The sequence below is a fragment of the Pezoporus wallicus genome, unplaced genomic scaffold, assembly GCF_028554395.1.
Source record: "Pezoporus wallicus isolate ANWC-B61680 ecotype Strahan unplaced genomic scaffold, APGP_CSIRO_Pwel_v1 contig_5767, whole genome shotgun sequence".
NCBI classification, from domain to species: domain Eukaryota; kingdom Metazoa; phylum Chordata; class Aves; order Psittaciformes; family Psittacidae; genus Pezoporus; species Pezoporus wallicus.
Window position 1 is genome coordinate 4299348 of NW_026640599.1, and position 27159 is coordinate 4326506.

General features: G+C 40.8%; 1 protein-coding gene across 1 annotated transcript in view; it reads left to right on the forward strand.

The window, feature by feature from the left end:
• The window catches only part of MSL3 (MSL complex subunit 3), a 49403-nt gene extending 23498 nt beyond the window's left edge, over window positions 1-25905 (forward strand). Inside the window, exon 13 of the mRNA XM_057419580.1 lies at window positions 25319-25905. Coding sequence (XP_057275563.1) covers window positions 25319-25328 — 10 coding nt within the window. The 3' untranslated portion in view covers window positions 25329-25905. The remainder of the gene's footprint in view (window positions 1-25318) is intronic.
• Window positions 25906-27159: the final 1254 nt, after the last annotated feature.

Genomic DNA, 27159 nt, shown 5'->3' on the forward strand with positions numbered 1-27159 from the left:
ATGAGTTGATCATGTTTAATTGCATTAACAAGTCAAGTTGCCTATCTATTTATACATTTCAATGTAATGAGGTTCCCTGGAGCAACGGTTCTAGATGGTATGTTACTTTTGTAATGTGTTTGACCATAATCAGTACAACCTTGATGCGTTTACACTGTTTTTTCAATTGCTTATGAAACAATGAATTTGGAGAGATTTTCAGTCTTTTTGTGTAGCTGGGTAATTTTTCTCTATGAAATCAGTGAGTATAGGTACTACTCTGCATTCAGAGGTACCAATGCAGTGCTTCTGCCTCCATTTTTTTGGTGGTGTTTACTTCAACAACACACTTCCCACCCTCCCCCCAACTCCCAAACTGAAGTTTAGAATATATATTGCCTCAGGAAAATGCTATCAGCAATGACTGAGTGGCAGATGTAGATGCTTACTAAGATCTAACTCAATGCGTCCTCCTTATTGCATGCATTATGTATTTTCCCCTTCTAATTCATATAGCAGATGACTTTTTTGCATTGAGGCTAAGGAGTATAGCAAGCTGAATAAAATCAGTGAAATCTAAACACATGCTCAAAGATGCAAAGGAGAAATCTGTTCAAAAAATAAAAGGAGCAAAAAAAGCTCTTGTTCCTCCTGTTTATCAGCTTGGAATAGTCGCTCACATCATGTGAAGTGGATAACATCATTGTAAAGAGAATGGAGAAATCTGAGATGCAAATTGATATGTCCCAGTACTAACACAGACCTTTAAAGTGTTTGCTAAGTGATGGAGTAATTTCTTTGCCATTTTGTTGCTTGAACTGGCAGAAGGTTTTGATTGAGGATGAGTTTTTCTCTTACCAGTATATTTGATCTATTTCTGGCAAAACCAACCCAGGTATTAAAGCATTGAGTCATACAGTACGTCCATGGGGATATTTCAGTGCAATGCCAGACAACAGTGTATTTATCTAGCAAGAAACTGATTTGGAGAAATCTCCGGGAACTCGACAACAAAGTTTAAGTTGACAAGCAGATATTTATTGTGGCGCTGGGTGACGGGGGATAGCTGCTCCTAGCTTGTCTCAACCGAGCATTAACCAGGCTGTGATTATATTGTCCTTAAACATACATATTTATTGAGTTACTTATGCATTACATCATATTTCTAGACTTCCTCCCACATGCAAACTAAAATATTGTAATGGGCTTTGGGACCCCTGGTGGTTATATCTTCATCATCTTCCTCTTCATCACTTTGTTTTAGGATCATTGTCATATCAGTAACCACGGGCAGGTTCTGGCCAGTTCTTGGGCAATGCTTATCTTACCCATTTCCTTATCTCTGTAGTTGCTAGCAAAGCCTAATGTCCTTGAAGTTACTTATTTACAACCCCATTCTTCAAAATGTAGAGATAAATGTGTTTAGTTCTGGCAAAATGAACATCAAACATTTCTATCATAGCAGGAGTGTACTGGTTGTGCCTCTAATATCTGTGGTTGTTGAATAGATGTTCAGTTTATTAATTTTTTTCTAGTCTTTAATTATAACCTATTACTAATTACCAATCTGATAATTAAGTTAGTAATCTTTATAAGTCCTTGAAACAAAGATATTGCCCAAGTTCTTTCTTGCTTTACTCCCTTTCCTTGCTTATATTTTTCTAGTAGTCTAGAAAATTACAGAAATGTGCTTGTGAGATCTGTGGAGATGAGGAGAAGAGTGGTTCTGACTCAGGCTAATTAAGTTGCACATAGTTTTCGTAGGTGTTCAGATGTTTCCAATTCATTTTGAGGTATAATCATCAAATACATGTTAGATATAATTAGGATTTTATTTGTAGGCTCGAAAGTAAAGCCCAAGTGAAAGTCAGGTGAATTGAATGGTGTAGATGTCTAGTCAAATTATTGGATAATTTAAATAGGCCTGAAATTAGTTCTATGTATGTCAATGTTTTCCCCTTTTATTGTGGCTCTCCAATTTCTCTTGGTTACCTGATGCCAAGTATTTTAAACGAGGGACTTTAGAGAAAGTGTAAGATTGATTAAATGTCAACATGAGTAATCAAAACATCAGATTTTGCCATCAATTTTGCTTTAAACATAGGAATGCTACCATCCCCTGCTATGAGCAAAGAGATTCTACCCTTCTTGCAGAAGCTTCTTGGAAATGCAGAACACGACAAACCTGCTGCCACACACCTGACCTGCAGAGGTGTTGGTCTCAGTGGAAGGTCAGAGGTAACCTGCAGCTCTTCCCAAAGTGCCTTCAGCCCAAACAGAAGGTGCTCATGGTGTTCCACTGGTGGGCTGGGGGAATTGGTAAGCACACCATGAGGGACTTCTCAGAAAGAATAACTCTGCAATAGTTGCCTCTTACGCTTGTGTTTCAATGCTGGCAGTACAGCGAATGCTTTCATAGTTGATATTTAATAAGAGTTTTCATAGCTTACAACCTTCTGTTTTGTAGGCTGCTGAGTTAAGAAATGGAAAGTAGTTCTGTTGAGGTTTCACATACATGACTAAGAGGTAGATTTAACTAATTGTTTTTAATCAGATTAATGAGGAATTTATTTTCTGTTACTGCAAGTGACTGCAGCAGTGATATAACTTGGCACCAGAGATTTGTGCATTAGAAAAAAATAGATCATTTATTAGAAACAGTGTGAGTAGTAACTAATTGGACATTTTAGAAGGATTTTGCTTACTGGCAGATGGGTGATGTGACACATGTAATGTATATGCAGTATTGCCAACTGTAGACATTAGAAATCATGAGTCAGACCCTTAAAAGTCTTGAGAGTGATTAAGAAAATGTGAAGATTAACTCCTGTTCTTTGGGTCCCTAGGGTAACATGAGTCAAGCTTGTGACAACACTTGCTTGAGACTTCAGAAAGGAAAGCTGAGTTTTTCTGGCTAATCACATCTTGTAGAGTTGGAGCTTTAGAAAAAAAAGCACAAAACCGTGCAAGATTGGCAATAGAATGATGATTTGGTAATGCTCTAATAAAGCAGGGTGCCATTAATCTGAAAATAATCAGAGACTGTATTTATTTGTGAACATCTGTGCAAACATAATACAAGCCTCGGATAGCAAGGTTTTCTGGGTGGGGTGGTTGTATCTGCTAATCTACAAACAGTTTGCCTTTGCCAAAGGCATAAATCTGAATTTGTAGGTCACATTTTTTTACTTGTTTGTAATGTCTATTAATAAAGTGAGGGAGATAAATTGTTTCCCATAGTAACAGAATTGCCCTGTGCACCATGAAGAAGTTGATGAAATTGTGCATTGGAAGAAAACAGGAAGCAAGATGAGAACTCCACTGTTTCTACACTGTGTATGTAAGACTAATATGTTGTTTATGTTGTTCGACCCACTTGTTGAATTATTTGTCTCTCTGGTAGTGATGAGAGAGACAAGAAGTTGCTGTTGCCTTAGGCCCAGCTCTGTCAAAGACAGTAGGCATCTGAAGAAAAATCTAGGCTGATCCAGAAATCCTTTCTCCCTCCAAATCTAGCATGGCAATCCGTATGGCTGTAGTTGCCTAAGCTTCTCCAGGAAAGTTATTTAAAAAGCTCAACTGAGCTTTTAGCACCTGTGCCAGGTTTGCAAGGCCATCTGTGACGTAGAGGTTGAACATCAGTCTTTGTACTTGCATCTGCTAGAGGGTGCATGCCTCTTGCCAATGGCAGTGCAAGTCACGTTACAGTGAGAATACCTACTGCGCCATGAGGAGGAGCAGACTGGAAAGTCCCTTTGATCCACTTCATAATCAACCTTTAAATCAGTGTGAGATGTGGGTTTGATAACTACTTGTCCTGGGTTCAGCAGTAGCAGTCATGTTTTTTTCCTTTGTGTTAACTGGTGCAGTGCTGTGTTTTGACTTCTAGTTTTGAGAACAGCGTTGGTGAAGCCGATGTTGTCGGTTGTTGCTAAGTGATGTTTACCCTGACCAAGGACTCTGTGAGGCTCATGCTCTGCCAGGGAAGAGGGGAAGCTGTGAGGAAGCAGAGACGGGGCGCCTGACCCGGGCTAGCCGGGGAGGTATTCCATACCACAGCACGTCATGCCCGGGGTGGGGGGTAACTGGGAGTTACCCGGAAGGACAGGAGCTTCCGGGTGGAACTCGTTTTCTTGGCCGGTGGTATCGTATTCTCTTCCCTTGTTATTTTCCCTTATCATTGTTTTAGCTGATAGTAGCGGTGGTGATTTGTTGCTGGACTGTTCTTGTCTCAACCCGTAGGAGTTGCACTCTCTCGATCCTCCTCCCCGTTCCTCCGGGAGTGGGGAAGGGGAGAGCCCCGGTGCAGGGAGGGGGGGGAGACGAACACGGACCTTGATTGTTGTCAGCTCGGCACCACTCACTGGGAGTGAGTGAACAAGTTACCTGACTGGGTTTAAACCACGACACTACTCGAGCTGAGAAGTTTTGCTATGCGCTCTGCAGACCTTGCTGCATGAGGCCACCTTTTACACTGCTTGTAACACTGTCTCAGTTATGCAGACAGGGCAGTGAGAGTCACAGACCTGGAAGTATCTTCTTCCTCATGGAGCTGGAGAGTAATATACAGCTCTTAGATTCCCTTTTATGCACACCTTGAGAACAGCCTCGCCACCAGTCTGCTATGAGATACCAAAGTAAGTAATCTGGGGAATACTGGGGTCCAGGTTGTGAGCTTTCTGAGTGGGTCAAAGTCCTACTATAGTTCTGAACTTCTGGGTGGTTCTGGTAAAGACCAAACAAACAAACCCCCCCCCCCCCCCAAACAACCAAACCCCCCAAAAGCCAACAAAACCCAAACAAAACAACTCCCAGCACCCTCCCCCACCCCTTCTTGTTTTTTCTATTGCTGTGCAAGCGTGTAGGGTAGCATTCAGCCCCAAAAATCTATGACAGCAGCCAAGATATCTATGTCTGAAGTTCTTTTATAGTACTTGGACGGAAGTACTTCCAGGGTGTAACTGATCTCACCCTGAAGCAGGTGTATAACACCATTTGGGCTGCAACAACACCTTGGCTTCTTAAAGAAAGAAGAGCTTGACACAGATGCATGTGCATACATTTAGGTGAGATGACCTGTCCCTTGTAGTTGAAAAATCATGGCAGTCAGATGAAGTTCCTGATGACTGGAAAAAAGGAAATATAACCTCCATTTTCAAGAAGGGGAAAATGGATGACCCGGGGAATTACAGACCAGTCAGTCTCACCTCTGTGCCTGGCAAAATCTTGGAGCAGATTCTCCTGGAAGGCATGCTAAGGCACATGAACAACAAGAAGGTGCTTGGTGACAGCCAGCATGGCTTCCCTAAGGGGAAATCCTGCCTGACCAATTTGGTGGCCTTCTATGATGGGGCTGTGCAATGGATGGAGAGGGGCAAAGCAGTTGACATCATCCGCCTGGACTTGTGCAAACCGCTCAACATCCCCACATGACATCCTTGTCTCTAAATTGGAGAGACATCAATTTGATGGATGGACCGCTCGGTGGATAAAGAACTGGCTGGATGGCCGCACACAAAGAGTTGTGGTCAATGGCTCAATGTCCAGCTGGAGACCAGTAACGAGTGGTGTCCCTCAGGGATTGGTGTGGGGACCGGTCTTGTTCAACATCTTTGTTGGTGACATGGACAGTGGGATTGAGTACCCCCGATGACACCAAGCTGTGTGGTTTGGTTGATATGCTGGAGGGAAGGAATGCCATCCAGAGGGACTTTGACAACGCTTGTGAGGTGGGCTGATGCCAACCTTATGAAGTTTAACCACGACAAGTGCAAGGTCCTACACCTGGGTCAGGGCAATCCCAGGCACAGCTAGAGGTTGGGCAGAGAAGAGATTCAGAGCAGCCTTGCGGAGAAGGACTTGGGGGTGCTGATCGATGAGAAACTTAATGTGAGCCAACTTCAGTGTGTGCTCGCAGCCCAGAAAGCCAACCATATCCTGGGCTGCATCAAAAGGAGTGTGACCAGCAGGTCGAAGGAGGCGATCCTGCCCCTCTACTCTGCTCTCTGCTCTTGTGAGACCTCACTTGGAGTATTGTGTGCAGTTCTGGTGTCCTCAACATAAAAAGGACATGGAACTGTTGGAACAAGTCCAGAGGAGGGCCACGAGGATGACCAGGGGACTGGAGCACCTGCCGTATGAAGAGAGGCTGAGAAAGTTGGGGCTGTTCAGCCTGGAGAAGAGAAGGCTGAGTGGAGACCTCATAGCAGCCTTCCAGTATATGAAGGGGAGCTTATAAGGATGCTGGGGATGGACTCTTCATTAGGGACTGTAGTGACAGGACAATGGGTAACGGGTTAAAACTTAAACAGGGGAAGTTTAGATTGGATATAAGGAAGAAATTCTTTCCTGTTAGGGTGGTGAGGCACCGGAATGGGTTGCCCAAGGAAGCTGTGAATGCTCCATCCCTGGCGGTGTTCAAGGCCAGGTTGGACAGAGCCTTGGGTGACATGGTTTAGTGTGAGGTGTGCCTGCCCATTGCAGGGGGGTTGGAACTTGATGATCTTAAGGTCCTTTCCAACCCTAACAATTCTATGATTCTATGATTCCTCCCTGTGCTATCTGTATAAATTCAAACTGATTTTTGGCCATTCTAGAACTTTTACTTAATAGTTTTGCTCTCCTTCATTTTAAGTTTTAAATCATTCACGCCCCAAGCCCAGCAGAGATTAGCTGTTGTTCTACCTACTTATAGTGCAAGAGCATTCAGAAACCCATGATACAAGAGGAAAGATACAAGCTTGGAAAAAAAAAAAATGCACAGAACATATGAAGAGTAACTGTTAACTGTGGAGCGAGTGAGCTGGCAATTAACTGGCTAGTATGTACTCAATGTGCAGCTGAAATTAGGCAAACCAAAAGCATGGAGTAGCTAGGATCAACACTATGGTTTTGCCCGTCTGTCCCGCAACATTTAGACCATGGTTGCAGGTGTCATGCCGAAACGTGCATCCAGTCAGTGAAACCTGTGCTTTCTCAGATCCTGGAGCAGATATCCTAAGCAGCACACCCTACAGCTATTCTTGCTAAAGCACTGACAAAGCTAGTGCTGCTTATGGAGAAATAAACACTGGCTCAAGCATCCTTCTGACTGCAGGACTGTGTTCTTTTCCAGTCGTTTACCAATCACAGATTTTAAATGCTCACATCAGTCATTGCTGTACTCGTCAGTATGCAAAACCAGTAGAGGTCGCAATCTGGGTTTGGTTTTGCCATTCTCCTCACCTAGCTTGTTGCATCAGTGACAAAGCAGCTATGCTTTTGTACTTCATGGGTTGAAGCCTTGTACGGGTGTTTAAGTAATTAGTGACACCTATTGGTTGATGCCCTAGCATGTCTCTGCCTCGCTTCGAGGGGAGTGCCTGCTGGTTGTTGGCTAGAAGAGGTTTAATGTAAGGCCATGTTTGGATCTGGGAAAATAGCTGGTGTGCGAGGCGAGAGTATGTTCTATGCGGTGCTGCGAAAGGGTTTAAGGAAACCCTTAATGTAGATTTAAGAGGCTGAATGCAGAACAGCGTATCATGTGGCTTTGCTTAGGATTAGCAGCAGGCTGGTTTTCAGGCCTCTCGCGAAGCTTTGATGAAGATGGCTGTGAAGGAACATCATGAAAGGTGTTATTTCTGAATATACATTTTTCTAAATATTTTACTTCTGTCCTTAAGTTTGAGGCTGCATGAATTCTAGTCTGACACTACATTTGTCATTTGCATGGACAGTTGGGCTGAAAAATATAGCACTGCATTTTGAAGAGCAGGGTTTAGATTTTCTCTGTAATGCTCTTACCTCCCTCCCCCTCACCCCCACTGAAAAGTGTTGAAGCCATTTTAGCCTAAGGCTAGGTTAAAAAAAATATGCAGCAACATTTATATTTGAAATCAGATGAAGCTATAGAGCATCTGAAGTGAATTTAGCTGTTAGTGTACTCAGTTACTCATTGAAATAGACTTGTGAGTAGTCATCAGAGCTAAATAAAAATCTCAAAACCCCAATTCTGTCTCCTGAAGTCCATCTGGGGCATCCATGCACTGAGAACAGATGAAAGGAAATGGTAAGGAATTTGGCTTCCTGTGTTGAAGAGGTTCTAGGGAGGCTTGCTCATCAGGAGTAGAGGACTCGGTGAGTGCCTTGGGAAACAAGTACTGAGGGTGGCATTGCAGGGATGACGATGGGAGTGAGAGTAACAGAGCTGAAAAGGCACAGAAATGCCGAGGAACTGCTCAGAAATGTGATGAACAAGTGGATTTTGTGGACATGTAACACATGCTCTCTAAAATGGGATGGGCCTAGGCCTCTCTGTCACTATGGATGAAATGATGTAACATCCGTAAGGGCAAGAAGTTAATTTTCTGGGATAGTATAGTTGCAAATAGTTTAATATTCAGAAGACTATAGTCCTCCACCTGGGATTTAGACTCTGGAGAAGAGGATTAAAACTGAATCGCCATATGCTGCTCAATCTCTCTGTGTAATTTGGTAGCTGTTTCTCTAAATAATTAATTAGATAATGCTCCCTGTCAAGTAATCAGTTTGGGGTTCACTCAAGGGGAACTAACATGAAGTCCATCATAACGGAGAGGATTTTATTATGAAAACCATGATTAAAGACTAAAACTCTAAATGAGTACTTCTTAATTATGCTGTCCAAGAGCAGAGGGAGAAATATTTAACGTATGGAAAGATTACAGAAGGCTCCTGCAGATACCTCCGTTTCTCCCTTTTCCTTGATTTCACCTCAGAGCAAAATAGGAAGAAAATTCACATCTCCCTCTTAGAAAAACGAATTTGACGAGTCTTGTGGAGCTATGAGTGGCAGACATGAAAGCACAAGAGGCAATTCAGTCAAAATATTACAAAAAAACTTTTCTTTCCCCTAGTTTGACAACACCATTTCCCTGAATGCTGGGTTGCATCAAGTATTTTTCCAGTCATCTTGTAACATATATTGTGTTTTAGCTGAAATGCGCTAGAGCAAAGTGAAGTAGGCACCCTTGTCTCTGATAAATAGCTTAAAAATTGTTAAGTACAGCTGCCTGTAGGGCGGGGAGATGTGCACACTGCCCAGCCCTGAGTTCTGGGGTTAGCAGTGGTCATCAGCTAGTCCTAGTGAAGGAGTATCTGTAGTGTCATCTCATGGTGACACTGGACAAGTCACAAGATCATATGAACAGCAAGGAATGGTCCAATTGAGCTGGTTATCAAGCATTTTCTATGCTCTCTGCTTCGTGGTGGAAGGTGTGCTATTTTAAGAGAGGAAAAAGATGTATGTGACCAGTGTTAGACTTCTTTACGTGGTGTTTAATTATTGCTTAATGTTTGCCTAGAAACATTGAAGGAGATATTTTTTTATTCTAGAAGAACAAGAAGTTACCCTCATTATTGAACTCTTCTATCCAGACGGCTTTTATAAGGAAACATAAATACTGAACTAGTTCTCTTTCTAGTTTACCTGTCAGAAGGAGAGATAAGGAATAAGAACTTCAGGTCTTGCTCTGATAGCAAAAATCCGTATCTTCAAATATGCAAGAGTAAGCAACTGTCATTACAGTGAGTTAAAAGTAAAATTTTATTATGCTGTGGACAACTCTTATATATCCCAACTTCCATAGAGGATGTATAGAAGTATGCTGTGTATAGAACTGATATCACATGCTTAATAAAATCAAATACATTGTTAGTAGCTTATTTTTAAGAGCAATTAATAATTACTACAAATAGTTCAGGTAATAAGCATTTTCGTATGCTCTACTAAGTGCTCTGGCAAGCACCAGTAAACCCTTTGTTTAAAGGAGGAGCTCCAAGAAGAAAATACTGCCACAGGATGGAGGAGCTGACTGGCAGCAAAACTAAGCACTGACTGGGGGAAAGGTAATTCTGGAGATCATGACCACCACTCGTTGACCACCAACTGGAGAAGCTCCCAGCCTTAAGGATTTAGGTTTGCTAAAAGGAAGAAATTCTTCCTTGTGAGGGTGGTGAGGCACTGGCACAGGTTGCCCAAGGAAACTATGGGGCAGTGTTCAAGGCCAGGTTGGATGGGGCTTTGGGCAACCTGGTCTAGTAGGAGGTGTCCCTGCCTATTGCAGGAGGTTGGACTAAGATGAGCTTTAAGGTCCTTTCCAGCCCTAACCATTCTATGACCCAAACAGAAGTAGAGATTGAGCATGTGGGCCCACTAATATAAGAAGTGAGAGTTCCTTAACTAATAGGAAACTCAGTACCAAGTAATGAAAGACTTCTGTAACTTGTCACCGATGAAGGCTGATGTCTTTGTTTGCTAAAATGCATTAATAAAGTTTTGACAGTTGGCATGCCAGGCATTTGTGGGTGACCACCTTGCTCCCTGTTTTGCTCAAACTAGAATAAAAGACTAGAAATACCTCAACTCTGTGTGTGAGTTGGCACTGTGCATGAGGAAATGAAGCCTGCATATGGGACAACAGAACTGTGCAGTATCTGTAGTGTCTTTAGAATAAGTACAAAAGTAATCATAGTGTAAGCAGTCATATGTAACTAGATGTGCTGCTGCAGGCCATATGGGTTGAAGGGAAGCCCAACAAACTTCATTCCTTCCTTTGATTCATTGGTACTTTCACTAGATAAAGAAACTTTCTGCAGAAATTTGAGGCATTCCACAAAAGAAATCCAATTTAAAAAAAACACAGGGATAAATTGAGGTTTTAATACAAAACTGTCTGAAAAATCAGAAACCAACACAATTATGAATGGTCAAATAGCAAAGTGGAGTTTGCTGGGAATTAGTGTGGAGCCTAATATTCAGTTCTCTGTAAATGACCTAAAATAATTACAGAGGAAAACTTACACATCAATCAAGTGCACAGATGGTATCAAGAGGCTGCAAAGAAAGCGGAGGCAACAGATAAACCACCAAATAAACTAGGCAGTTTAGAGGGAAAAAAAGGAGCATTCAAGGACAAGATGTAACTTTGATACATGTAAGGTTCTTTTGTGGACTAAGAGAATGTTAAAAATGCGAATGTGTTTGCAGAAACCCATGGTCACAGACTTCATCAGGAGGCACGGACATTCTTACATAACCATGCCTTATACTGTGTATGCAGGTCAAATAGTTTAAATTGTTTTTTAACAGCAGTCTTTGGCCTGGTGCACCCTGTGCCTGAGGGAGGGGTGTCCGTAACCATTTTCTTTCACCGCAGAGGTGCTTCAGGATTTTGTTTGCAGTCACTTTTGGAATGAAAGCAAAAGTTTTTGAATCTGCTATTCCCAGTTTTGTCAATGCCTGTGGTTTAAAAGGCCAAGGTTTGGCTGGCATTTTGTTTTGTTAGTGGTGGGAGACTCCCCTTTACCAAAACCTTTAACAAAATCAGTGCTTGTGAAACTTGTTGACTTTGCATCTCTTGGTGATGTGGTAGGTTGGTACCTGGCTAAATATATCTTTATCCACCTGCATCTATTGTTTGCTTCCATGTGCAGAACCTAACCTCACTGGTTTGATTTGGCACGCCTAGGATTGGTTGGAAAAGCCGTTGTATTTAGCAGAGGGCTATGAAGTTGTATGAGTTTGTTATCCTTTGGTAAAGGACAAAGCAAATAACACTCTGTCAGATGAGCAGGGAGCCAAGATATAGATGATCAAACTTATTTCTGGCTAGTGAAGGACATCACTGCATGAAGAAGAGGAGCAGTACTTGTAAAAGGAAGAAGTTTTTTTTACAAGCAGCTTTTCTTTGGTTATCGAAGAATGACAGGTGTAACTTGGCTGGAGGGACAGAAAGAGGTGAGGCTTCAGCAAAATGCTGGAGTTTCTGTGAACACTGAAAAAATCCAAAAGAGTGATGGAAAAACTGAGGCAGTGATTCAGATGTTATTTTTTAATTTGCTTTTCTATAAATCTTTGTTTCCTGCACCAACTTAATAATGTGGATTTTATTTTTAGACATATTATCAAGGTTTTGTGTGCTTCTATTTTCATGGATCCCTGAAAAATTAAACAATAAACCAATGAATCTGGAAAGGCAGATGCATGTATTGGAAACTTGGAAAATATTTTGGTGGGAATACCAAGGAAACTCAGCTGCAAAATGAAGTTGTTCATGGTCTGTGATTATTGTCATCCTACCAAGACCTCACCATGAGGTAAGGGTGTGCACATCACTGCAAGATCATGTCTAAAGCTATGAGCAACCACTATTGCTGCCATATGAAGTTGGATAGTTAATTAGGAAGGGTTTGTTTTTGTTTTAACTGACATGTAACCAAAACAGTATTGTTGGAAGAATTAATATGCCTATGCATAACCACTGTTACCTGCAGGGCAGCAGGAGTGGCTGATGTAGGGGAATGCAAATCTGGTGGCTCAGTCTGGAGAACCTATGGCTGAAGTTCACCAATACAGTCATATTCATTACTGACCTAAGTTCATAAAGGATTGAGGTTCCCTAAACAGGAAAGAATAATTTGCATCTTAAACTCCCAATTTTGATTCTTACTCCCCACTCCCTAAGCTAATTCTTTAGATACACAGATTTTAGTACTTATATACACTGAGTATTTAATATTTTGTTTCTTTGCATGCTAACAACTGTTGGAGCAGCAATTAGAAACCAAGCCTCTGTACTTTTATCGAGTTTCCCAGTCACTGGTTAAAGGATTAGGCAGCTTATCTCTAGTCCACTGAATCTTCAATTAGTTTTTGCTCCTGGAACAGGAGGGGAGAAAAACATCCTGACTGTAAAAGCTGCAGCAGGGTTGTTGGCATAGCAAGTGAGGTCTATACAAAATAATTTGGTTAAAATGGAAGCCTTCTGCTTCCCTGTCACACAGGTAGTGACTTTTCTCTATGCTACACAGGGCCCAATACAATGTGCAGCTGCAATACAGGAAAGGACCCCAGGCTAGAAATCCCAACCTGATGCTAATCATAGAATTGTTTAGGTTGGAAAAGAGCCTTAAGATCAAGTCCAACTAAACCTAACACTGCCAAGTCCACCACTGAACCGTGTCCCTGTATTCCATACTTGCACATCTTGTAAACGCCTGTAGAGATCATGAGTCCAGCACTTCCTGGTAGCCTGTTCCAATGCTTGACAACACTTTTGGAGAAAAAAATTTTCCTAACATCCACTCTAAACCTTTCCTCATGCAGCTTGAACTGTGACTCGGGCAGGTGTGGTCATGCAAAGGGTGGGCTGTCAGATGGGTGCTTCTCTGCACCATCTCTTGGTGAACCTGGGTGCCCCCCTGATCCCAGCTCTGCCTGTTGCAAACTTGGTCTCTTGTGCACGGGCTGTTGCTCTGCCTCACTGTCTGACAGAGGTGGCACTCGGCACCCAGGCACTGAGAAGGCAGATTTTGCTGCTGCAATACCCAAGTCCCTTAACACATGTATCCCTTGGGCCTCTGACTTACAGTGCAGACAATGGTGTAGAAGGAATGTTAAAAATCAACACATTATTCAGATAATACAGAAACGCAAACCTCTGTATACTTACATTTTGGTTTCTTCTTTTCCTCATAGCAATGGGACATCCATAGGGTGGGATGAAAAGTTCCCTTGTTCCAGAGATGCTACTTTTTCCAATGCAAATTCTTTTTTATTTTCCTCCTAAAACCACCATGCTTGATCTATGTCTACTGGGTGCTGCGTGGACCATGTGACATTGCATGCAGGATGCACGCCTGTGCGCACCTCTTCTGATGGCCTGGAAGGAACGTCGGTTGCAGAAGAACAGAGGAGTGGGACTGGTAGGGTGGATGTGGCCCAGCAATCCTTCTCATCAACCAGCACCCCCCATTTTTGAGGAGGGGTTATGAATGTTGATCTTTTGTATTTTTTCTGAAACTGGCTGCTCTAATGTTCCAGTTAATCGCAGTGTTTTAGCAGATTATAAACATAGAGTTTGTGTATGTCCTCAGTGAGGCTTGCTTCTGCATAGCATGAGCTGCTGCATGATGAACTTTGTTTCTGCAAACCCCCATGAATGTTTTGTTGTACACTGTGAAATATAATTAATTCTATAATAACTATAATTCTAGAACTTAATTCTCTAATATGTCAGAGAAGGGGTTTGACCACTGACTGGCTGTTGGCAGTATAGTTTTTCAGTATAATGGCTGATTTGCTGTTGAAATTATTTTTACCTCTAGAGATAAAGAGCCTCTCTGTCTGTCAGCCTGAATGATTTCACATGATTTTTGGGTCTACAGCTGTTAACAGACTTCAAGATCACCAGTTAGGAAAAATGACTCAAGGCAGATTTCTTTATTGCAGCTTCATTTTTCATATTTTGTTTTTCTCTGGTGATTGCAGTAAGTCTGTCTGCTTTAAATTTAATTAAAGCATTTTAGCTTGGCAGGGTGACATAATTTCATAACATATAGCAGTTTTCCAATATGAAAAAAGTTAATTCAAGTGCTTACTCTGAAAAAAACCTTATTTATCTCAAATGAAATGACAGATTTTCCTCACATATTTAACCTGAGTTTTAAAACATTGAGTTAGGGGTTAAGTGTATTGCAGAATTAAGCAAACCCTAGAAGGCTCCAATTATTTTACTGGAACTTCAAATGTATTTCATACTTCCTAAAAAGTTTTCTAAATATATTGGCTGCTGCTTATAAAATAGCACTGAGAGTAGTGAGCAGTGAACCCATAGTAAATCTCAGTTGATTTATATTTTTTGGAGATGTACTGCATCACCTTTTTAGATGATGCATTCATGCCAACGCTATCATCTTACCATAACTACCGGATAGTGTTCTTTTAGGGCTTTCTGGTTTTTATGAAGTCACTGCCTTTCAGTCTAAGTGCCTTGCTATTTTAATTGATCTCAGTATAAAAGCTGTCTATATTTTTAGGGTTACAACTGTAAGCACTCTGACATAGAAACATACACTTCTCTTGTTTCAAAAAACATATCTCCTTTTATGAGTATCTATCTTGCCTGGACCTCTTGCAAAGTGTGTAGAGTTATCAGAATGGAAGCGTTAATAATTTGTAGAAGAAAATGTAAGATGAATATGCAGTCTTCAGCTTCAGTGTTGAGTTCCAGCAGCATGAAGGCTTTGCAACAGACTTTTAGCTTTTCTCTTTTGGATTAAGCACAGTCCCAGATGTCCTGTCAAAATAGCTAGATGGTGATAATTATTATGCTTGTTAATTACCACCATTTTCTGCTCCATAAATTATTGGTCTTCCATTTTCTCTTGTTAAGCCTCATTCCCTGAAACACAGCCTCCCATTTCATACCTCATTCCTGCTGAGAGCTAAGAGCAAGTGTGGAGTCAGCTGAGCTGTTTTACCTGCTCAATGATCTCCAGCCCTGAGGAAACATCCTGTGCTTAAGGTAGTTTGATATTTCTGGTTTTGAATTCCAAAGGCAAGGTGTCTAAGAAGCATCAGATAAATGAAAGAGAAGTAATTTTATCTTTAGATATGAGAATATATTTGTTTCTAAGCTCAAGTATTTTCAAGCTTTATTTTCAGTATGGAGTGCTATATTTGTGGCTTATAAAACTTGCTGAGTATCATAAATACATTGAGCAACTCAACTAGAGTAGAGCTATCTAGAATGTCACCAGAGAAATGTTCCTAAAATAATGATACAAGTACAATTTTGTGTGCTCTTTGCTGGGGAGGTTTGTTTGGTTTAATGTAAAACAAGTTCAAAGATTGCAAAGGATGAGTAATCAGACATTGTCAGTAATTTAAATGCGGCAGGAATCACTGTCTGTGCTTCTTTCAATGATGCTCCAGCTGGGAGACTACAGTTGTATGCAAAATATCATAAATATTGCCTTATTAGAGTGAGTTGTGGAAGACTGGCCAGAAGAACCAACAGATTTGCCCTGGGGGCTTGATCTTTAAAGGCTTTCTTTTGAAAATACAGCAGAATGCCTAGGGGCATCAGTCAGGGTCATCATTGCTGAAGTAAACCACTTTCTGATATTTTTTTTATTCCAAAGTATGCTGTGGGGCAAAAAAAGACGTAATGGCAATTACAGAGTTCCATTTTCCAATAATAATAAATGCAGAACAAAAACATAATCCTGAAAGTGCTTAATCAGCACAAGATATTGAGGGCAAGAAAAATATTGATTTGAAAAATGGGAATTGATTGGCCTTTTCAGTAAAAAGTCTCAGAACAAGTGAAAACTGCAACTTGAAGAGAAAGACAGAGCAACTATTCAATGCCCACTTTGCCCTTTCTTTAAATAGGGTTTGGGAGTGCCTTTCCTCTCACTGCAGAAGTGTTTGATAGTACACAAACACATTTGTTGGTTTGTGTGGTGGGGTTTTGGTTTTATTCTTATGTAATTTTTTTTCTCCAGTGAGTGCTGCAGAGAGACAGATGCCTAAGCAATACTCCTGTCTCAATATCTCTGGGTTTACCCATTTGCTTGCCTTGGATATTGTCTTGGCATCCTCGTCTTTATGCAAAGTGAAATGAAGCATCAGCTGCAAAGTGAAATGAAGCATCATCTCAAGTTTAACTTAGCTGCCAGAAAGACAGTTTTCTTTGCAAGTAAACAGAAGTTAGTGTATACACTCTGACATGTCTCAAGGCAAGTGAAGCTCTGTTTTAGACATACATACATAACTTTGTATGCCTTTTGCATCTTGTTGTCATTCTGCCTTATATTTCTACATTTCCTGCACCTCAGATAACATACGACAGGAAAATAAAAGCTAAAATGCTACTGCACTGTTAAATTAGGATACTGCCTTTCGATTTTTAGGAGCAGGTGTGTTTTTTTGTTATGTTTGGTACGCTTTTCTGCATTCTTTTCCACATTTCCAAAATCCATGCGCTACAATTAAATTCTTAATTAACCAAGAAATTAAGGTTTTGGTTTTGGTGGGATTCTGAATTTATTTGGAATTTTGTGGGGTTTTATGACTTACGTAGAGAATTTTTATCAATCTCTGTATCTCTTTTGTTCCTAAGCAAAAAACCAAAACAGCAACAAACATACCTCCCTCTCCTTTCCCTATTCAACCATCAAACCCATACCCACCCCAAACCCCCAAACCACAAAATAGCAACCACCAAACCCAGGTCTTCTTACAATTAGGTCGCTAACACAGACTGAAATTGAAGTTGGACAATGCAGCAGTGGGGAGAAACACAAATTTTGGCAATGTGAATACTTTGAACTGTCAGTGGAGCTTATGAAAGTGGTAACATAAAAGTAGAAAATTTCCAGCCACTTCTTAATAGTGGCAGTTGTAGAAGCTTAGTTTTGCCTTTAGAGCTTGGGAGGAGCTGGGGAAACTCAGTCTTAAGCTACCAAAGAACATCAGGGCTGGAAAAGAAGCACGAATCCATAAGGGCCTTTGGGAGAGAAAAAACAAATCAACAGAAGCAAGCTAATTTCTGGTGGACAGGCAGGTTATGCTGGTTATGTTCACTGGCATCCTCAAGCAAGAACAGTGGAAAACGGTTCATTAATTGCAGCTGGAAATATTAAATGTGAAAGGCTGCCACCAGGGTCAACTCAGGTTTGTGACAATGATCATTTTACAACTTGCATCATGTCCATTTCCCAGCAGATTCCCTTCTGTTTACAGAATAAATAACTTCTCGCAGTTGCCAAGTAGTCTTGGGCACACAAATACCGACAATGTTGCTGCTACTCTTAATGTGGGCAAGAGACCCCTTAGAGTCAAGAGAAACCAACCTTACTCACAAGGAAGGTGGGTAAGTGATAGGATATACTTGTTGCAATGAGAAGATAAGGCAGCCCCAAAGCCCCTAAAGGCCAAGTGGAAACATACTCTGTGATTGGGAAGCGATTGAACATTTTAGAGCCGGAAAAGCAGTAGAGTAAAAAGAATAGTCGTGTTTCTTCTAGTAGAAATAAATAATTGCATAATAAAAGACAAATCTTTTATTCCAGCCTTTTATGTGTTGACAAGAATAACATATATTTTTTACTGCTATTATTTAATAACTTAATTTCTAGAAACAATGAAAGTATCTTTAATGTTTTGATTTTAATGAAAATCAGGAAAATGGCACTTCTTGGCGTAAAATATTTTGCTTCAGTATGTGAAAAGTTTTTCCTAATTAATTTATAAAACTTTGTAAATTAAGAGCAACAAGAGATTCTTCGTGGTTTTGCTTGAGAGTATCTAGATTAGAGACCTGCACTGGCCCGTTTGTCAGAAGTGCTGAACACCCTTTTTATGAACATCGTCAGCCCTATGTAAAAGCTATTAGCATGGACATCTGAAAATAGAGATTCTTAAAATCACAACTTGCCTTCCAGAACATCACTCTACACTTCTGCAGGAAGTCTGGAACCATCCTCAAAAAAAAATGGTACAGGAATTAAGCTGCTACGTAAGTGTAGCAGCAGATGATAGCAGTTCTTCCTTCCTTGGCTGCGTTTTGTCTGACCTTCTTTACTTAAAAATATAAAATATAAATTGATTTGACACTGTAATTCATTGCTACAGTAGCTCCATCATAGCAGGGCTGAGATCTGCAGAGTGTGCAGAAGCGTAAAGCTTCAATTTAGATAAATGAAGTACTTGCGTGTAACAATGCCTACAACAATAATTTTATCTGAGAATGATAGCTAACACTTATGGTACAATTTTTATGAAATACATGAATCATCTGTCTTTTGGGGAACCCACTGTAACTTCCTTCTCCTGATTCTGTGTTAATATAGCAATGTAATTTCTGCTTCTCACCCATCCTCTGGAGAGAAAAATAGTAGCAAACACCAGCATTTAATAATCACAGACTTCAGAACAAAATACATGTGCATCAAAAACATACAAATAGGCTGGGAGCGTGCAGAGTTATGGAGGAAAGAACAGCGTGTTCCTCAAAATATGCAAGCACCCGTTTGGAGGGATGCTGTGGGCAGAACTGCTGTGGAGGTTGGCACCTTGTGGTGACCTGATTGGTGCGCCAAGGCTTACTGTGGATTGTTCTGGATCAATGGCTTCCACAGCAGTAGATGCTAGTGAGATTAGTCACACAGCTTTCATGTTTCATCCTTCGGAAAGATCCTTGGAACATGTTCCTCCTATCAGGGGAGAGAAATTTTTTGGATGGGATGCTTGCCTGGTGTATAGCAATCTGGGCAGAATGGATATCTTTGGATTGCTACAGTTCATCTAGCATTTGATTTTTATCTGGAGACAGGATTAGGGCTGCCAAGACAGTTTCTTGGCCTAGTTACCTTTTACACTTTGAGTTCTCCCTGGAAAACCGTGCAGGCATAGCTGGGGATGTCTTCAGTTAGAGTAAGGTGCCACGTGGGTTGACTATATTGTTTGATCAGGTTTTGTGTGTGTGTTTCTTTTGTTTATGCCTACAAATAGACCATATGGTCACTTTCAGATTAAAAGCCTTATTGGAAAACTATGAGTACTTGTTTCCCAAGTACACCGTGAATAATGTGTGAATAACCCGTCACATTTTCTTTTTCAGAAGGGTATTTTCTAATGCTTTGTCCAGATTGAATAAGGAAAATTTACCAATTCTTTTAATTTCCTGTTCTTCATGCACTAAGTTAATGGTTAGCAAAGTAGAACAACAGTTGGCATAATCCAGGAATGCTTGGCATTACAAAATCACAACAGGGTTGAAATCTCAGCAATCTTTTCCCTTAAGAAAAAAATTATTCTTTTTTTGAAATTATCCTTTTGATTTGGGATTAAATGAAGCATATTGGAACAAAAAGTAAGTGTGGGTAGAACATAATTGATATTGCTTACTGCAGTGAAGTAATTTCTAGATTGAACTGATTCAGATTTCAGAAAATTCTGAACATAATTTGGACATTTAGGTTGTGAACTGCAAAGCCTGTGGGGTCAGTACAGCCCTTCTGTTGTCCCAGTGGTCTGCAAATTAGGGACTCCCTGGAGATCTGGATCAGCCTGTCTGTATGTGGAAAGCATCCTCTCGCATTCAAATCACATTTCACCTTTCTTATGTCTCATTCTCCCCTAAAATCCATTGCCTATTTAAGAAGCATAATGACAAGAACTGCAAATAAGCCTGTGTTTTGTGCTGTTTCATTTTTGATTGTGGAAAAAACAGGGGCTTCTAAAAGGTTAGTGATTAAAGTCCCAGGTTGAATGTAACTGAGTTTCTCTGATCTATGGTTGGACTAATTGGAGAAAGTGCAGTTACTTTTTGTTTGGCACCTTTTATTGCATGACTTTGGTGATATTCTCAAGCTTGCATTTGAGACAGTCTCTGCCACGCCACTGCTTCTTGAGAGCACATTTCATTTCACTTTGGTGAGGAGATTCAGTGTGCCTAACATCAGTGCTCAAATCCTTCATGCTGTCAAGAGTGAAAAATAATTCCTTCTCTATGCCTTCTGCCACATACACAGATGTACAAACACATCCTGGAGCAAAATCCTGAGCACGCTGAAATCTAGCAGGGCCATTAAGGTGGGGATGGAAGAGCATACATATATATGTAGTACATATCTCCAATATGAGAAGTAGGATTTATTCTAAGAAGAAAGAAGAGAGATGAAGTAAAACCACAGCTGGTAATTTGATGGATTTATATTGATGAATGAAAAATAGCATTAATTAGTTATCGCCAAAATTATCAGTGTTCTACTTCTGACTGACATCTTTCTTGATGTCTTCAAACTGAATTCTTGTTAATTTCCTCATAAATAACACACTTTTTTTTTTTTTTTTTAATATATGCTCAAAGCCTCCATGTGAGGCAAGACTTATTAGAGATGTCCAAAGATGTTGAACCTCACACTGGTCAGGTTTTGAAATAGCTGATTCCTGTCCACGCTGCTGCCCCGTGGTAAAAGGTGACACATATCTGATTGTTACTTCTTCAAAATGCAGTACACGCACACAATGAATCTATGCTGGGTTTGTTTGGGATAGAGCTAATTGTCTTCACAGGAGCTTGTATGGGTTTGTGTTTCGGATTTGTGTTTTAGAACAGTGTCCTAGTGATTGCTGGGCAGTGCTTACACAGACCCAAGGCCTTTTCTGTCCTTGAGAGGAACAGGAGGAAAGGGAGGACTTGTGGAATGATGGCATTTGTCTTCCCAAGTAACCTTTCCCATGATGGAGACCTTCTTTCCTGAAGATGGCTGAGCACCTGCCTGCTGATGGGAAATAGTGAACAAATTCTTTACTTTCTTTGCTTGTGTGTACAGCTTTTGCTTTACCCATTAAACTGTCTTTATCTTAACATGAGGTTTTGCACAGTTACCCTTCTGGTTCTCTTCCTCGTCCCACTGGTGGGGGAATGAGTGAGTGGCTGTGTGGGGCTGAACTTCCTGCTGGGGTTAAACTATGGCAGAATCAATTTCACACTCTTTTTACCAAGAATAGATAACATGATTAGCTCAAGGTTGCAAAATGAGTCAGTGATGGGTGTTGCTATCTGTTGGGATCTCAACTATTTCATCTATAGGGACAATCTGTATCTATCACAAGCAAGATCCTTGGCCTGAATGGTTGGCAGAACTGTGTGACAGGAAATGACAGAAAAGGACGAGGTCAACTTAAAGGAAACATCAGATTCCATCAGCTGACTCATTTCACAAAGAAAAACTGGTACCCTAACTCCTGCCAGCTACTTACTAAAAATCAAGTATTCAATGTTGTTTATTAAAATGCAATCATGAAGTATTGCCTTCTGTTCTATGCCTCCACGCTAATAAGCAAGATATTTAGTAAATCAACTGCTTCCAACAAACAAGAGCCAGCTAATGAATATGAAACCCCTTTTGCAGCACTATAAAAGATTATCCAAAACAATGAACGCATCTAGAAAACAATAGAGCTAGCTGTTTCTACTAGCATTTCATTTGCATGGATGCAGTTGGCAATTACTTAGAAATTGTTGATGTTTTAGAAATCTATTTGTAGCATGGCATACTGAATATTGAAAGTTTTTTTAAAAAGTGGGTGACATAATTTGCAGTGTGCTTTAGGGAGGAATTAATTTTTCATAGCAAAGCAAATGCCTTCTTCATAAATGTCTTGGTAGACCAACGGTACAAAGGAAACTATGAAACGAGCATAATGACACTGTGAGACTGTCACAGTGGTGGCATCTGGTCTACGTTTCCATTTGCTCTTTTATCATGTAAGTTTTCAAATCTAAGGGCCATCTTTATTATTTTCTGTTTTGCAGTACCTAGCAGAAGCAGATTCGTGTCCTGAACCAGCTGTTCGGTTGAGTATAGCCCAGAGGATCAGCAAAAGGAGGGAGTGCTCCTGGCTCTACTTTTCATGGTGGATTTCACGTATCCACCCTAGGATTGCTGTTGCCTGGCAGCTTTGCTCTAGAGTCCGTCATAATGCTCAGTGCTTTCACCCAGGACTGGGCATCCTCATCCAGGCAAGATGGTGTCAAGAAGTGAGAAGGTCTACCTGTTTGGAGCAGGGAGGAGAGGACATGGTTAGGAGATAGGTATGCCACCTGACTGACTAAATATAAAATAAAATGTGGCTTTTGCACATGGATTGTATTCATGCTTTTGCACTAAGTGGCACCAGACACACAGGTAGCATGTGCTCAGCAGTACCACATACTCTAGATCAAATTTGTCACCTAGGATAATATCACTGTAGTAAAGCCAACCACTAGCCTGTAGTGGGGTCAGATAAGCTCAGGGATGAGCATCAGTGTGTCAGGAAACATTGAATGTACAGCTGCAAGACCCATGGGCTTTTGCAGAGTGGAGTGTTTGGCATCTCCCCACCAGTCTTTCCAAGCAACCTGCTGCAGGAAAGGGCAAAATCCTTATGGAGGGACCTTCTGAATAAGCAGGCTTCACCCACATGATATTGCTTCAATGGCTGTTTTACATATGGCAGAAGACTCAGGCAAAGGGTCCCCTGCAAACATTGATCTTGGGCCGATGTTATAGGAACAAATATTTTCTGACCAAGCTCCAGGGTTTTTGAGGAGCTCGTGTCAAACTTGCAAGCGAATTGGATAAATACAGAAGGAGTTGAGGCTTCAGCATCAATTTGTACCTGAAGGATTGTAAAGATTTTATATATAAGATATGTAAATGAAAATTCAATAAAAGATCTGCAGGTGTAAACCTCCTCTTGTGTCTTCCTCCACAGACATTCTTTGAGTTAATTAATTCAGAGTATAGTAGCTATACTCTGAAGGATAGCTGCCTTCACCATGGTACCGATGTGCGAATATATCTATATCTGCTCTGGCATGGTTGCTTCTGTCTCAGCTAAAATTCCAGGTTTTTTTCTGTTGATATCACACTGTGGTTGTCCACCCTTCAGCTAAAGTTACTGTGGGAGGCATCATCATCATCATCATCATCATCATCATCATCAACATTATTATTTATTATTTTATTTTCTGTTTTATTACTTTTTATGGGCAGTGGCTCTATACAATGGCTGTGTCTGAGTTAGTCACTCTGGGCTCCATTGCAGTGCTTGGAGATAAAAAGGTAGGCTGAAGTATGATTTGTCTTCAGCATAAATTGGTGAGTCAGATGTAGAGTCTGGAGCAACCAACTCAGATACACAAATTTACGCTATAAAATCTGAAGTTGAAAGAGACGAAGACATTCTCTGTGTGTGACCACTGTTTACCTCACTGTTTCCTACTGTCACATTGCTGTGTATGCTCCTGCTGCTTCCCCTCCTTCCACTTCCCGTCTTTCTGCCATCTCCTTTTGATTGTATAATTCACAGAACAGAGAAACTGATACTCCACTTTTTGCACTATGCCAAACACACTGGCCTGTAAACAACTCCAATACAAATTACTGTAATAAGCCTCGTTAACAACATGTTCCCATCAGGAGGAGGGTACTTAAACACATTTGTAAAACTAAGGATGTGTTTATGTTCCACTGAAGACATTACAGAGGTATACACTTAAGACTTCAATATGTCCTATTTTTTTAACCTGGCTTGTAACTTGCTTGTCTGAAACAGTTGATCTAAACCTCTGCATCAGCCCCAAGGAAGGGGCAGCCTACATGTCGTGATCAGGAAAATTACCGTTTGACTACTATTGACATTTCCTTGGCCCTTCATCACCAGGGTGTGATTGCCCACAGTCATTCCTTGCCTTTCTATTGTATCTCATTCCAGTCAAGAATCTCAACATGTTTTGCAAATGACACCAGATTCAGTGAGAAGCTGAGCTTCTTGGTAGTTGATTGATTAGCTGTCTTCTTAATAACATCTACCCTTTCTGTAAAATCTGGGCTTACACATTAAGGCTCAAGTTTGATTTGGCAGCAGATTTCACATTCATTCTCTTCGTGCAGCTGACAGTAACTATTGCTGGTGTTAAGTTTGGAAAACAGAATTGTGGTGTTTTGAATCCTTATATTTAATCTGTAGTGCTCAGGTTTGCACAATGTGCAGTTCCCATCTTCACCGGCTTTGACAGAGCTGAGACAAAAAAAGTCTACCCTGTATCTGCAGGTTTATGACACAGGATGCGCAGAAGTAACAAGGCCTTTAACGAAGTGATGGTTTAAATAGGGTTTGTCAGTTATTATTGTTTCTAAATGACTTCCATTTTTAAGCAACGGTAGGTAGGGCTTATTGGTTGTGCTGTTTCTACGATGCAATGTGATCTTACAGTCCAATTGAACAGTGCTCCCCAGCAGTGTTTCTCTGAATTTTTATGCAAACAACATGAGAACAAGCTGTGTTATTGGGTTTTTCTCACTGTCAAAACATTTAGCACTCCTATCCAAGCTGGTTCTGCAATCTTGCTTACAGAAACAAAATATTGTGTGTGCAGAGGGAATGGAAAGTGCAAACAGTTTGTTCCAGAGGTCACTCACTGCTTTCTGCCCGAGGTGATGGGCGATGGAACAGGAGAACTAGAATGTCTGGGTGGGTCTACTTTTAAAATTCAATTCTTAGTATAATTTATCCAGAGTGAAATATGGGTTTTATGCCTTAAAAATTCCTTGCTGTGTTGTGGGAACGAAAGGTGCATACAGGAAGAGAGAAACTGTCTGGAAAATTGCGGGTTAAGCCATTGTATCCTCCATTTATTGATTGTTAGCACTGTCAGAGGCAATGTGTTTTGAGGTTCCTTCAACACTTCAGTACTAATTTGTCTGCCATTCACACATGTAGATGTTACAAAAGGAGAGAAAGCTGCTTAATGATGTTCCTTCATAAAGTTTTTTTTTTTTAAATCTGTTTTTATAAGGAAAGGTTAAAAATCAATGTCAATAAAAGAAAAAGTACAACAATCATACAACTATTCTTTGAAAAAAACCTTATTAGTCTCTCTTTTATTTTAGACTATAAGGAAGCAGAGCTTTTGATAGATTAATTAGAAGCTGAAATGTGTTTATTACTTTCTTTTTTATATCTTCTCTTGATCAGACTGACTTGATCTGCTCATCTCATCTTTGAGCTCATTTCATCAGGGACCGATGAAGGGCTTTGAAGGAATCTGTGATGCCTAATAAAACCAGCTTTCTAAAACTTTGTTTTGGACTCCAGCTCCAGGTATTTCTCTGTGGCTTAGAGGAGGGGAAGGTTTAGAGGAGAAAGGAGAGCTGATTTCCACGTTCCAAATTCTACCCACCTTCCTGCAGCCTGACTCACCCATCCACTAAGAAGAGAAAAAGATTACTCCAAATGAACAAAGGTAGCCAAATATGTCCTCTGTAGGGACACTTCTATGAAAACAATAATTTTGTTGTTTAAGAATTGATCTCCTGTTCTCTCATTTGAAGCCAGCTTTGTGTATGTGACAGAATTATTGTCTCAGGAGCAAAATACAGTATTGTGTGAAAAGTGAGTGCCTGGTAAATACTGAAACAACTGCCTAGTCCTGAGGAAAATGTCACATTTATGACTGGGGGACAAACAGGTACATAAAATTCAGTGTGTTAGTGGACATCATAGTGTAATCTCACTGATTGCTGTCTTGTTACCATCCAGGAAGCTCAAATAACTCTGTTTTTCAGAGATATAATAGAAGCCGATCTACTGAGATAATGACTTGGCAAGAGCCCACTGGTTTACAAAATATGCAGGATCAGGTTTTCAAGCAATCCTTCAAATCTAAAATTGAGAGAGGTGGTTTGAGCCCAGCCTTCTTCTGAGAGAGGTGGGTTGAGCCCAGCCTGGAAGAGCTCTGCTCTGTTTGTAGCGTACAGTGGGTCAGGGGATGGCAGCAAGCCGGGCACTGAGCTGCTGGGAAGGCATGCATGCTCTCTTGCTGCAGGTCCCTCATTTCTCATTCCCGTTTGTTCTCCTTCCACCAGATTTACAGGGGAGTCAGAAGCATCTCATGCTGTCCATGTGGTTTTTCTCTCTCTTTTGGGCTTGGAAAAGATGACATATCTCTGAGCAAATGCTCCTCCCTGCCAGCACAGCCACATTATAGATGGAAGTAGTGCCCATTTGGCGGATAGCTGTGCTTCAAGAGGAAGGGAAAAGCAAATTTCTGGTGCTGCTCTTTCCCCCAGCCTGTAACCTGAGAGAGGGGCAGCCCACACACGACTAATGAGAGCCATAGTGGCACAGAAATACAGGGTGGTGCTGCCTGTCCCCGGAGCTGCTGATACCATTTGGACTGTCAGCTTCTGTTCACCAACACACATGGGTGCTGGCAGCTCCAAAGCTGAGTTCACATGTGACACTCAGAAGTTAAGCCTGATGTGCTGCTGTTCTTCTAATGACAATTGTTGGGTTTTAATGATAAGAGTCAACTGTGTTTTCTCTTTCTTTCTCTGAGCTAATGAGCCTCCGAAGATGGGAAGAATTAAAAAGCAGTAATGAGACTTGATATAATTTTACCCATCTAGTTCAATGAAAGAAATAAAGGCTCAGCTTCACTACAGCTGTATGTAAAATTTATGGGGAGCTGAAGTGCAGCTATGCTAATAATAAAAGCAACAATACTCCTTGATTCCTGGCTTTCCTGTATTAGGCTTCTCTTACCAGAGATAATGAGGAGCCCAGAAAGTATTTCCAGTGAGAGAACTGGTTTGCTTTTATGGAGATATCCTTTCATGTTGGAAGTAAAGTGCTATAAATGATTGAACAATGAGGTATGTTTCTGATTAGAAGGTAAAATCCAATTCTGTCTCTAGGATACTGGCTTGTTCTTTGCTTTTGTGTGACTTTGGATGATTTGTGTCTCTCCCTGTCTTATTTCTCTTTCTACCTCCCATCTATTTAGATTGCAGTCTTTTGTCGTTATTGACTACCTC